This window comes from Python bivittatus, unplaced genomic scaffold (genome assembly GCF_059951505.1).
Source record: "Python bivittatus isolate LINGU-HERP-01145 unplaced genomic scaffold, Pbiv_v1 ctg000020_np1212, whole genome shotgun sequence".
In the NCBI taxonomy this organism is placed as follows: Eukaryota; Metazoa; Chordata; class Lepidosauria; order Squamata; family Pythonidae; genus Python; species Python bivittatus.
This window is the reverse complement of record NW_028277030.1, coordinates 31,213,630-31,227,483: the sequence shown is the minus strand read 5'-3', so window position 1 is coordinate 31,227,483 and position 13,854 is coordinate 31,213,630. Positions and strand designations below refer to the sequence as shown.

General features: G+C 39.6%; 1 protein-coding gene across 1 annotated transcript in view; it reads left to right on the top strand.

The window, feature by feature from the left end:
* Positions 1-9,519: 9,519 nt before the first annotated feature.
* Positions 9,520-13,854, top strand: part of SNTG2 (syntrophin gamma 2) — a 170,384-nt gene continuing 166,049 nt past the window's right edge. The window contains exons 1-2 of the mRNA XM_088150145.1: positions 9,520-9,621; positions 10,417-10,554. Of these exons, the coding sequence (XP_088006271.1) occupies positions 9,520-9,621; positions 10,417-10,554 (240 nt within the window). The remainder of the gene's footprint in view (positions 9,622-10,416; positions 10,555-13,854) is intronic.

The following is a 13,854-nucleotide window of genomic DNA, read 5'->3' as shown; positions in this document are numbered from 1 at the left end:
TAGGATCTGGGCTTCTGCTAACCCTGAAGGTAGGTAGTGGGGTATCAATTGCTGATGATTTGTTATTCTTTTATAGCTCATTACACCTGCTAAAATGCTCTTTCAAGAGGATTGGGGTATATTCTAAATGTGATTGTTCTGGAAAATTGGTGAAAATATTCTAGGGCTGGCCAGTAAAACAAACCAACAGTACACATACACACACATACACATACGCATACACATACACATACATGAGGAATCTGGAGACATAATAAATCAAGTAGAGAGTGGTCCTAATCCCCTCAATTAGACACCAAAATAATCAAAGCTCCATTAAAAAGAAAAGTTTTGAGTGCTTTCTTGAAGACCAAAAGCAAGGGGGCCAATTCGATCTCTGAGGGCAGCGTGTTCCATAGTGTTGGGGCTATGACAGAGAAAGCCTGACTCCTGGCCCATGCCCCCCTCACTTCTCATGGAGGTATTCCCTCCAACAGGTTTATGATTTTTGTTTTCTTTAAGGTCTTTATTGCCTGACAGGCTTTACTTGAATATCATTGAATCTGTTTTTGCACATCCTTGATCTGCTCAGCATTGTTGACATTTTTTGTTTCTGATATCTTTTACTGTACTCAAAGTGACATTCTTAAAGTTCATTCTGAGCATTTATTATTGAATTCAAACATTTGCCTCCAACTCTTGAGCAGAGAATGAGGTTAGCAATAATCAATCATACCTAATTAGCTGGTGACACACTGTGTTTACTGTAATTAAACAAGCCATTACTGCTTACTTTCTCATGATTAAGATCACACAGATTGAGAACCAGCTGTTAATCACTCCTGTTCCAAGGCTAATGTCATTAACATTAATGCCTGCATTATAACCGGGGGCTGTTTTTAATAAGCCTTTTAGTTGAGAAACTTGATATAAGTAACAAATGAAGCATATTATATGTCTGTGTAGTAGAAGACTTTGCAAGCATGATATCATTATCAGGTATGAGTTCCTGCTCACTCTTGATTTGGATATGAAAAAACAAAGATGGCCTGGCCAATGGAGGGAAAAGAGGTAGGCTGTGTTAGGGGGATGATCTTCCCACTACTTATTTCTCTGATTTCCTTAGCTGGCTCTATCAGGTAATTTCCCTCCAAAACTTCCTGGCCTTTTCTCCCCTGAAAAAGACCATGGAATGCCAAATCAGGCCATATCCTCTTTGCATCAGGCCTACATCAGTGGCCAAACTCTGTGTGGTGGGGGCAGGAAAGAGATTTTGGGACTCCCCAGCTGGATCAAATGACAGGGAAGACAAGGAAGAAAATGGTGAAAAATGGCACTGCAGGGGTCCCCACCACCTGTCCTCTGCAGAAGTCTATCCAGATCCTTATCACAGAAGTTGATGCCAAGGCCACACTACACCCTAACTCTTTCCCTTAGTGTTTCTATCTTATGGGCCAAACAGCTAACTTATTTCATTCCTCCAGAGCATAGGGACACCTGTCAAGGCATGATCTAGCTAGTATCATGGTGGTTATTAGTCTGCACAATGCCTGGTTCTCAACTCAGCCGTGGTGGCCAGCAGAGTCACAAAGACACAATTATGAAGAACTGGAATATAGACTTTAAATCAAAATCAGTCCTAATATTAAGCCTGTTCAAAGGGATCCTGTTTGGAGAGGCTCTAGATGAGACCCTAATTGAATCTGACAACAAAATAACCAATGCTTAATGACCAGTACAAATAAAAATAACCTAACCCTCAAAAATACAAATGCAAAGGCAGCAGAACCTCAGGACACTCCTCCCCCCATTCCTTTTTTCTTACTGTACCTAAAGCAGATCCTACATATAAGTACAGAAAACCCAAACAAATCATACCAGCCTCAACCCCAATCTACGGAGAAACATTTTTCCCCACTAGAAAAAGGTGGACACAAACGCAGTAACCACCTCAGTTTACAGTTGGGTAGGAGGCTAATAGAATCAGAAATATGGGTCCTATCATATGATCATGTCATAACATTCACCAGCCCCCCTTATATTACTTTATCCCCCATATCATGTAAGGCAACCAAACATCCTCTGGTTTTGAAGAGCATTAATCACTTTCTCAACATACAGGTGAGCTGTTTATTCCTAGGAATAACAAGAAAAACATTCCCAGGTGTGCCATCTTGGGCCTGAAGCAATTGAATCACCATGTCAGATACTGTAGGTTCGGGGTAAAAACTCTGCACTCTATCATAGAATGCCTCGGGGGGGGGGGGGGAACGGACAAACATATCCTAGGAAAGACAAGAGCATCATTCAACCAGCTTGTATCACTTTGATACCATGCTAGATGCCAAAAGAAAGAAATAAGTTCAACAGCTATAAGTTGTGGCAGTTCTTTAGATCCAATGCCCAGAACACAAGACTCATGCCAGTTTCCAGGCCAGATGGTCATCTGCATAGTTGTAATACCATGGGTGAGATTTTATTCTCATCCCCTCAAGTATATGCTGGTAGAGAGTATAAAGGATGGCCTTGAAGGGGAACAGAGGGAACATCTGTTACCAAGGCAATGATCAGATAAACATGGCTTGATCAAGAAAGTGGTTTACGAAAATGATCCAGACCCCCCCCCCCGCATTCTGTGTGTGGGCCTAAAGCTACTTTTATTAGAACAGCTATGGTTACAGAATTCTGCATCCTATATGCTCTCTACAATGCTCTTCTCCTTCCAGAACCTATTAACCCAATAACTTTGAGATGCCTGGTCATCCCAGTGAAGGTGAGGATCTTCTTGAAATAGTGGCTCTTGAAACCCCTAGACATGCCTTCCACCTGCTTATCCTGCAGTAGCCAAGAGTTTAGAAGAACCTCTAGTCCTCAGACCTCCTCTTTCAGGGAGAGTGACACCCTATCTGTAGTCATCACCAAAACAGACAGCTAGATGGTTTGTGGACAATCAGCAAGTCTGTTTTGCTGGAATTCAACTTCAGTATATATTTTCTCATCCAGATCCTTATAGCCTCAAGACACCAATTCAGGATTATTGAGATGTAAGACCTTGTCCCATATATTTCATGAAATTAGTTTATTTATATAATCTTTTCACAAATGTTGCATTATTTGATAGCTATGTGTATTTTTTCCTTACTGTGCTGCATTAGATATTAAGAACTCAATTGGTTTTTCCTTTGATAGTTTTTAGTTATGACAGATAGTCCTTGGTTAACTATAGTAATTGGGGCTGGGAACTCTGTCACTAAGTGATGCAATCATAAAGTGTGACATCACATGACTGTATCAACAGCAGTTCCAGAAGTTCCAGCTGAGGTTGTTAAGCAAATCCAGCGCAATTGTTAAGCAAGATGCCACATGGTCACCATTTACAACCTCCTGCCAGTTTCCCCATTGACTTTGCCTGTTGGAAGTTGGCAGTAAAGGTTGCAAATGGCAGTCACGTGACCGTGGGATGCTGCAACCATTGTAATTGCAAGCCAGTTGCCAAGTGCCTGAATCACAATCATGTGACCGTGGGAATACGATGACAGCCGCAACTTTGAGGACTGGCCGTAAGTCTTCTTGTTCAGCGTCATCGTAACTTTGAACAGTCGCTAAATGAATGGTCATTAACCAAGGACTACCTGTATAAGATTATTTAACCTTATCCTGTTCATGATCTTTGTTTAGTGGGTCTTATATCTCAGTGGATATGCATCAAATATCAATCCTTCTGAGGACCATGTGCTCTGAAATAGATTATTTTGCCTTTTCATGAAAAATAAAAATGAAGGCAAGATATAGATGGCTGCTTTTTCATCCTAGAGACTGGCACCTCAGGCTGCTCATACCTCTTCCTCTGGTGAACTCACTCCTGGGTCAGGGCAAAGGGGACAAATTCAGGGGGAGATTTCCATAGTGCAAACAAAGAAAGGTTTACTAGGCAAGTGGAGAGGTCCTGCTGAAGTGGCATGAAGATTTGTTTTCAGGATAAAAGTAAGACATTTGTTTTGTGCATCTTACCTAAAAGAGGAAAAATAAATAAAGCAGCACCTAACAACTTTCATACACATAACCATGTATCCATGCAGTTTTACTTGCAATGATATGGTAAGGACTTGCTATATTCTTCTTAAAAAAAAACAAAAAACTTCACAGTCTAGCCTACACCTCCTGAGGAGAATTCGTCCACCACCACCACCACTCTCCAATATCTATGTGTAGCATTTTTACTCAGTCTTATTCCTCCACATCTTATTCTGTAAAATTTTACTAATGACTTAGTTGTGTCTAGAGAACTGAGAATGAAGTATTTAATTGTGTCCAACATATATCAAGGCACCCCTTAGTTGATTTCGGAGAATATAGGTGGAGTGAAATGTATATACCTAATTCTGAAGAATCCCTATATTCACACATGACATCTGTTCAGAAGAAGAAATGTGCATAACTTGGAAACAGCTTGCTTTTCTCATTCCATTTCTTTCCATGTGCATTCGTTAAGTTTGTACGCCAGGGACTCTGAAACGGTGTGATACCCCAAGTCCCAAAATGATATCTGTGCAACCCCCACCTTTCCCAAGAATAAAATTAATGGTTTCATTGGTGCTATGATTAGGGAAGAAATAAATATACAGTTTAGTTTTAAGCTATATGGCATACAGAACAATGACAGTATCTTACCATTTTATAAAATAAATTCCTTTCATATTGATTGTTTACTTTTGCATAATTCCTGACTTAGGTGTTTCATTTTAAAGACAACCACTTTCATTCACCAAAGTCGGAGAAAAAAATGAATGGTATTTTCATGCCTTAAATAATCTTAGATTGCTTGTAAAATACTGCAGCTTGCAAAACACTGGCAGGCTTTTAAAGTTGCTTTTGGCTTTCTCTCTCAGCAGAGCCACACTGGGATAACAATTGGAGCTCATCTTCCTTCCCTTCCAGCCTTGCACTTGGTGCTTGTAAATCCCTCCCTCCACTCTTGTCATTTCTTCTTGGCCATAGTTTCCCCTCCCTTCCCCTCTGACATGATTCACTCTGCAGAGAGAGTGTCAGGTGAGATGATCAGCGCTTTCCATATATACTTTTTTCATCCAGGAGTTCTGGCAATGTATATAATGCTCTTCCAATTTTTCCCATCAACTGTGTTGGGTCGTTGGGCTGAAAGAAGACAACTGGCCACTCAGTGAATTTCTGTGGCTGAAGGTACACTTGAATTTGGATCTTCCTGGTACTAGTCCAACACCTTAACTACTAGACTAAGTTGGTTCTCTAGGCATAAAAGCAGTTAGTTAAGTGCTGCTGAGTTGGTGCCCAGTGATGCATGGAGAAATGTGCAGTATCTTGACCTATTCCTTTTAGTAACTTGTAACTCTTCCAAAGCCATTCCAGTAATCTCTTTGAGCCCACCTATCTGCCTTTGTCATTGTCTTCTCCTTCTCTCAATTTTGCAAAGCATAATCATGTTTTTCTAATTATCTGTTCATAGTGTGCCCAAATTACGTGAGCAGTAGCTTACAATGAATAAGACATGGTTGTCTGCTATTCAGAAGCTGCACCAAAGTGTAGTTTGCCCATGTAAAAGATTAAGCCAAATGATGATGAAAATACACTTGTTACTTTTGAATATTTGAGGTTTTTTTCCCTCCTTGTGTTTGTATAGAAATGAATTGACTCATTTCTGAAACCTAAAGTAGGCTAGGATACGAAGAAAACCCTTCTGTCTCAGCTTGGAAACAAAATCCATTATGGACCATTCCCCTCGTTCAGTGGAAAATGCATCCTAGAGCTATTCATTGACTGGAATCTAAATAGTGCATGGTTGTTTGCCCACATGAAATATGTATGTGTGAAGGTTGTTGCTTATTTTATGGATTTTCAACCTGTCATAAACAGTCTTGAGGATCTTTTAGTTGGAAGCTAGAGACTAAATCTTCACAATGACTCCAATCTCAGATCTAAAGGAGGTGTACATTTGCACCTCCAGGATGAACCAAAAGCTTTAAAAATGCTACATTTATATAAATTTGTATTTTGTCTTTATTCAAAATACTTTCCAGTTAATTGCTTTATAAAAGGATAGTGGGTCCTATGCTCTCTAAAACCACTCAAATGAGGCAGACCTTTCCATATTTCCTCTAAAAAGAGAGCTTTTGGTCCATCCACAGTGGAGACAGCATCTAATTTTATTTTCAGATTGCAGGCAAAGTATTTTGACTTGTATGCAGTGGTCAGCAGACTCTTTTATTCACTGAAAAAATAAGTGTCTTTTCTTTTAAAGACAGTAATTTTTCTGACTGTAGCTTGATATTGATCTACCCTTTCTTTGACCTGTGTCATATTTGTCTAGTTAAGCATTTTGCACTGTTTTCTGCCCATTTCTGAGATAGCACAATTAGCATAACCATGTTCATTCTGTATATTCCAAGATAGAAAGAAAAGTTTTCAGCTGACTCTGCTCTTTTGCATTTTAAAGAAAACTGCTGCATTTTATCCATGAACTCATAATATTCAATTTGAAAAATTGTCTGTATTTATTTATTTATTGGACTTATATGGCTGCCTGTCTCATACAGTGACTCTAGGAAGCTCACATAATCCATAAAACATAGTTAAAAACATACCCTTCCCCCCAGGTGCCAGACCAAACAGCTCAACCCCCCATCCTAGCCCATTGCTTGGGGGAAGAGCCAGGTCTTCACGGCCCTCTGGAAGGCTAAAAGGGTAGAAGTCCCTCTGATCTCCAGTGGGAGGCTGTTCCAAAGGACTGGGCGGCCACTGAGAAGGCACGCCTCTGAGGTCCCATCAGATGGCATCATTTAAGGGAGGGGACCTGGAGCACACCGACCTTATCTAACCTAGTAGGACAGGCAGATATACTCAGGGAGAGGCATTCCAACAAGTAACCTGGCCCTGTGCCATGTAGAGTTTTAAAGGTAATAACCAGCACCTTGAATTGCATCCAGAAAGGAACTGAAAGCCAGTGCAGTTCACGCAGCAGTACTGTTATTCAGGTGAACCAAAGGATACACAACACTGTGCATACCACTGCGTTCTAGATCAGTTGCAGCTTCTGGATGGTCTTCAAGGGCAGCCACATGTAGAGTGCATTTCAGTAATCCAAACGGGAGATGATTAAAGCATGGGTGGCTGTGAGCAAGGCAACCTGGTCCAGGAATGGGTGCAGTTGCTACACAAGACAGATTTGTGCAAAGGCCCCCTGGCCATGGCTGCCACCTGCTCTTCCAGCAGGAGCCATGAGTCTAAGAGGACCCACAAATTGCTCACCAGATCTGTACGGGGGGAGAATTAGCCCATCCATCCAGAGTCAGATCTGTCAACTCTCCCAAGGAGCCAAAAACCCATAACCACTCCATCTTGCTAGGGCTGAGTCACAGCCGGTTTCTCTCCATCCAGACCCTTCAGCTTCCAGGCACTGAGCCAGCACCTGAACAGTTTCACAGCATTATGAAACTATTAAACTGTGAAAATGCACTAAATGCAAAGCAGCCCTCTCTCATCTCTTGGGGTAAGTAATGTTATGCAAATCACAGAAAAAGAGTTTGAGAAAGAGAGAGAGAGAGAGAGATCTAAATTTATTTTTCACCAACACTATTCACCATACCTCTTCATACTTTTTTTTAATCTTTGCAAACATGTTTGCTTCTACAGCATCCCTACAGCACTTTATACATTGCCTTTTGTTCTTGAAACTTCTCATCTATCTCTCATCAATTACATCAGATCACAACTTTCCCAGTCTTCCCCTTCCTCTCAACCCTTTCACAATACCTTCGTAAATAGATATGCTTTATCGTACCCCAAGGCCAGCAGCAATTATGTCATATATTTGGCAATTTGATCCTCATTTGTTCTGTCTATGTGACCATACCACCTCAACATACTTCTTTAGTACTGATCACTCACTTTCGTGCTTGATTCAGTACCCATTCATACTTGAGCCTATCACTTCTAGTTTTACTAAATACATTTTTAAAATATCCTATTTCTATCGCATTCAGCTTACGTTTATATTTCTCCTGACATACCCAGTTTTCAGTTTCATATGACAAAGTGGGCAGAAGCATGCTATTATATACAGGCATTTTAATTTCTTCTAAGAAACATTCATTCTCTTAATTGACCACATAATACCCCCTATCTTTCAGCCAGCATTCCATGTCATAAACTGACTCTTTCCATTTCCCTGTCTAGTTCTCAGCCAACAACACAGCATCATCTGCATACAAAAGTACATGCACATTCACATCAACACACCTCTAAAGTCACCATAAGCATTCTTTATACATATATCCATAAATACAGTGGTACCTCGGGTCATGAACAGCACCGTTCGCAAAATTTTGCTTCCGTCCGCGAACTCCGCATCAGGTGCCAAACAGGATCCGCGGCCATTTTCCCTGCCGTGACACGTGGTCGTGGCTTCCTGTAGGGAGGGGGACTCTCCCTTCAAGCAATAACTGCCTCCCCACCCGCCTTCCTGTCCTCCACCCCAGAAGTCGCCTCGAGCAAGGTTAGCGTTCTCTCTCTTCGTACTGCACTGTACTGTATTTTGTTTCACATTTTTGTGGTTTTAAAAAAAAAATACATATGGTTCAGAACAGATTAACCATAATTACATTGGACCTTATGGGAAAATTTGATTCGGGACGCGACCAAAATCGGTTGGCGACCAAATTCGGAGGGGTCAGAACGGATTAACGATATTTACATTGAGCCTTATGGGAAAATTTGATTCAGGTTGCGACCAATTCGGATCGCGACCAGAGTCGCAGAACGAATTAAGTTCGTGACCCGAGGTACCACTGTATATTAAATAACAAAGGGGATGTTATACATCCTTGTCTATGTTCCTTGCTCAGTGTTGAACCCTTAGCTCCTGCATGCTTTATTTCCATTATATACCACTCTTAATCACATTCATCAACCAACCTTCAACTCCATATGCACATAAAATATTCCACTATTCAAGTTTATTCTGCTAATCATATACTTTATCTAAATCAAAAAGCATACAATAAGTTTTATTACTTCTTGCTTCCTTTGTTGATTTCTGACACTTCTACTTGTGTTTTCAATATAATGATTGATAAAAAATGAATACTGGGTCAGTAGTCTTTTTGTTTTCTTACTGACTTCTTGCATAATATAAAAATATTATCCATTCAGTCCTACTTTGGAAAATTTAATACAGTGCTCATCTTCTTCAGTTTTAATTCAGATATGCTTTTTTCCCTGGAGTTTTATTTTTATATTAAATAAAACAACTTTTGATTGTAGAAATGTTTTTAAATGTAAGGTCAGTCCTATGCAGTCCTTTACATAAAGATCTGTCAAGAGCGGGATCAAATATATTATTCTTGCACTGCCAAAAGGTAATACAGGTAGCCCTTAAGTTACGATGGCAATTGGGATTGGGATTGCTGTCACTAAGCAATGCAGTCGTAAAGTGCAATGTCACGTGACTCTCTCACTTAGCGATGGCAGTCCTGGTTGCCATCATTAAGTGAGAAGAGGCGGGAGTGCATGGGGGTGCAGGTGCCTTGGGGCCAAGGGCGCTGTGGGCAGGCTGGCAGAGACCTCAGGCGGGTCAGCAGAGGCCTTGGGTGGGTCAGCGGAGGGAGGATGGTACTGCAGGCAGGCACACACTACAGAGTGCAGGCAGGCAGGAGGTGCTATGGATCTCATACTCTGTAGTGGGCTCCTTGAGAGAAAAAGCAGCAGGAGTCACTGGGGTTGTGGGGATGCTGCAGCAGTCAGAGCTTTGAGGACCAGTCATAAGTCCATTTTTTCAGCACAGCTGTAACATTGAACAGTCACCGAACAAATGGACATAAGCCAAGCACTACTTGCCAAGAAATATCCCAATGTCTCTTAGTACACCAATATCTTTGCTTAAGCAGATGCTTTAATGCTATATAGAATGTTTTTTTCTTCTTTTTTCTTTTGCTGCATGGCGAAGGGACTTAGGCAAGTTATTTTCAGAATTTGAGGTCACTTTCTAAAATGGCGAAAATAGATTTTTTTGCCCAGCATTGGCAGAAAACTGCAACATCAATGTTGTGTTGGAAGTGGTAGAGGTTTAATAAATTCTTTAGGGGACAATGTGAACGAATTGACCTTCTCTGTCAAATAAGGATGGAACTAGATGGCTCCTTTATATCTGCTGTACTGTGTAATTTTGCTTGTATGTAAGAACTAAGCTAGATAGTAGTAGTAGTTTAACTCATGAAAATTGGAACTTTGAATACTTCCCCTAAAAATCTTGTAACTTCTTGTCACACTGCTCTGAAGAAACAGATGAGGAATATCTTTTTATGGATAGTCACATTTGGCATTATAGAGACAATTTTATCAATTACAAAAAAAACATGCTCACAGGTGTGTTGTCATTTTCATCTCTGATATTATTTTGCTTTACAGACAAAAACTGGAATTGCTTTGGTATATGATGAAATATCTGAAAATTCCTATGAAATCCGATTGAAGCTTTCAAAAGAGGTACTAACAATTCAAAAACAAGATGTCATCTGTGTTAGTGGAAGTGATCACAATGCAAATGTAAGTGCTTCTATAACTTTGTGCTTCAAATCTTATGGTGGGTTTTTTTTATTATCATTATCATTATCATTATTACTATTATGTTTCAAAATTACCTGAAAGTAATTTTCTAAATTTCTAATTCTAAAAAAGATAATTTCAAAGTAATGTCATAATAACAAATTCTACGAAGAGATACCAAAGTTTAAATACAGTGGAACCTCGGGTTATGAACTTAATCCATTCCGTGACTCTGGTCGCAACCCGAATTGGTCGCAACCTGAAGCAAATTACTTTCTTTGGAGCCATGCTGACAAGCACACCAAAACCCTTCCAAAACGCCACAAAACACACCACAAGCCTCACCAAATGTCTCCTTGCTACCGCGATCTCGCCTACAGGAAGCCAAGACCGCGTGGCAGCAGGGAAAATGGCCACGGATCCGGTTCGTAACCCGAGGCGGAGTTTGCAAACCGAGGTAAATTTTTGCAGCCGGAGCTGGTCATAACCCGAAAAGTTCGTTAACAGAGGCATTCATAACCCGAGGTACCACTGTATTTAAAAAGAATAACCAAAGCACATTACCCTTTGTAGCTGTTAGAAATGTGATAGACTAACTTGGTGCTCTTAAATGTTTGTAGTTCCCAGAATTCCCATGCTGCTTTGGATTATGGGAGTTGTCATTCAAAATGTCAGATCTTCAAAGTTATCTACCCATGGTTAATAATCTTAACCATGTAAAATCACAAGAAGAAATACTAGATGTTAGTATGTATGAACTGGAAGTGCCATCTCCCTTCACCAGTCACTCTGATAGTAGATAAAGTGATTTTGAATATAATGGCTGTTTCTTTTATGATCATGTGCTCATTTAGCTATCAAATGTTGATATTCCCATCCTCATAAATCCTCTTGTCCTCTTAAATGTTAATAATGTATTTTTTTTGCCAAATGAGATGAGTATGCCTTTAGAAGTATTTTCTAGCTACAGTATATATGATTCTCCTTCTAAACCTTAGTGGAAATGGAAAAACTAGAAGAAATTTTGACCTCTTTTTAGAATAATGCAATAACCATGGGACTGTTTTCAAACAGTTTCTATCCCTTTTACCTACTGATATCCAGGGAAAAACCATATAGGCAGAATTATTTCTAATTGTTTTGTGAGAAACAAATTATGTTCCCACCTTGCCTAAACACTTGTGTATTTGATTTTTTCTTTTTAATATTATTAAACCCCAAAGCACTCCAAGACACTCCACATTTTTCATAATGGATATGCACAAACATCCACGTGCTTACATTCAAAGAACTAAACAGTATCAGTTGTGTGGGGGAATACTTCATTTCTTATGTCAGGTTAAGGCTTAACAATACACCTCTTCTCAGTCCCCACTTTGAAATGATTTCTGAGGACCAGGCTATTCTGTGGTAAGTCACACAGCAGACAGTATGCTTCAGGGAAGAAACTTACTGTGGCACCTAATGAGCTTTTGTTTCTACTTCTTCAGTGTATGAGACACTTAATGCCCATACAGAGAAAAGGTCACGAGACAAAGTTCATTAGAGAGCAGAAAGAATTTTACTTCTTTTTTAATGAGAATTTAAAAAATCATTAAGTACTCAAAGAAAGTAAATAAGGAAATAATGCATAACATAGCAATTACCAAGCTTTGATATCACATAACAATTTATAAATGGTAAGGCTTAAATTTCAGTAAAATATAATCCCACACCAAAATATGTACTTATTCACTTTAGAGCACAGCTGGGGGGAAGAGGAAGACATTATGTACTGCCTATCATCACTTCTTCCTAGTTTGGGGTTGGTAAATTTCATTTGTGAACTTATGGCATTTTATGCGCTTAAGGGAGTCTACTGTAAGTACTCTCTGTTAAGTTTGCATGCAGAGATAACTATGAAAAATGTTTACGGGGCAATACTATAGGGGATCTGCCCAACAGTTCATCATCTGTACTCTTGGGTTGAGGCATGTTGATGCCTCCAAGGCTTCTGTTTGAGTTTGCTGTTTGTGTTTCGTACCTAACTTAGGGCTTTGCCCATTAACAGTTTGTTTATCAGCAAACTGTTCTGGAGTTGTGAGTAATTAGCTGATGGCCTACATCCACCTTTCCTTTCTTGGAAGGCTGGTATGCAGGGCGGGCTGGCTGATGCAACACAAAAATGGCTGATGAATTGTCTGTTTGAACATGATCTACTGACACCTAGGGTTCCAGCTGGTATTGTAGAAGAAAAGAGCAACAGGAAGCAGAAGAGAGAGAAACAGCCATAACTTTGAAAGTTATCTCTTTTACAATAAAAAGCCCACAAAGTTTATTTCCTTAACAGTTATTTTGATTCTTACTCAGCAAATTCTTGCTATATAAGAAATGAACCTCTTCTCACTTTTTTGTTGGTTTCATAATTTCATGTATTTCATCTACCATTCTCCTTCCTGCTGTTATTTTTACCTCCTTCAGCTTATTTTACTTATTACCTTGGAGCAGTGCAGCAAATTAAAATTTTAAACATGATGTTACATATGTTGGTCAGCCAGGTGATAGACAAGCTTTACTTTTGAAGCTTTTCTACTGGATTTTTGTCCAGGATTTGGCAAGATTCTAACTGCCAGTAGAGAGAATCTCATAGTGATGAAAACATTTGTTTGTTTGTTTGTTTGTTTGTATGCTGCCCATCTCCCCCAACGGGAGAGTTTTGAGATATTTCGATTAGGAGTCCTTGTTTTTAGATGACCTGCTGTCCTTGCTTATCAGATTTTGTTTTACAAAGTCACAGAATCTTAAAGGAAAGATGAACTATCCTCTTTAAAAATATCCTGGAAATGGATCAGCTTTACCACCCAAGTAGGTTAGTTACACTGTGTTCTGCTGTGAGGGAATTACTCAAGGAAGATACATGCTTTAATAATTACCATATAATTGGGCTACTGCTGGATAGCAATTCTGGAATGAACAATGATTATATCTACACCTTGCCTGCAGAACGTTCAGTAGTTTGTAGGTACAGATCTGAGAATTTCAGCTGCTTCTTTGTAATCTTTTGGAGCATCTCAGGAATGGATAGGTTTAATCCAGAGCCTAGAATTAGAGGTCAAAGAAGTTAAAAAGCAAGTGGAGGGAGAGTTGATCATGCTTAAGGTTATAGGTGTGTAAATTTATAGATTATAATCTATACATTATTTAAATCCACTACTCTACCTAACTTGTTTGTTAATCAAAGTAAAAATGTAACATATCATAGTGAATCAGCCATTATCTGATGATATGAGAAACCTGTTACCTTGGTCCTCAATAGTAGGG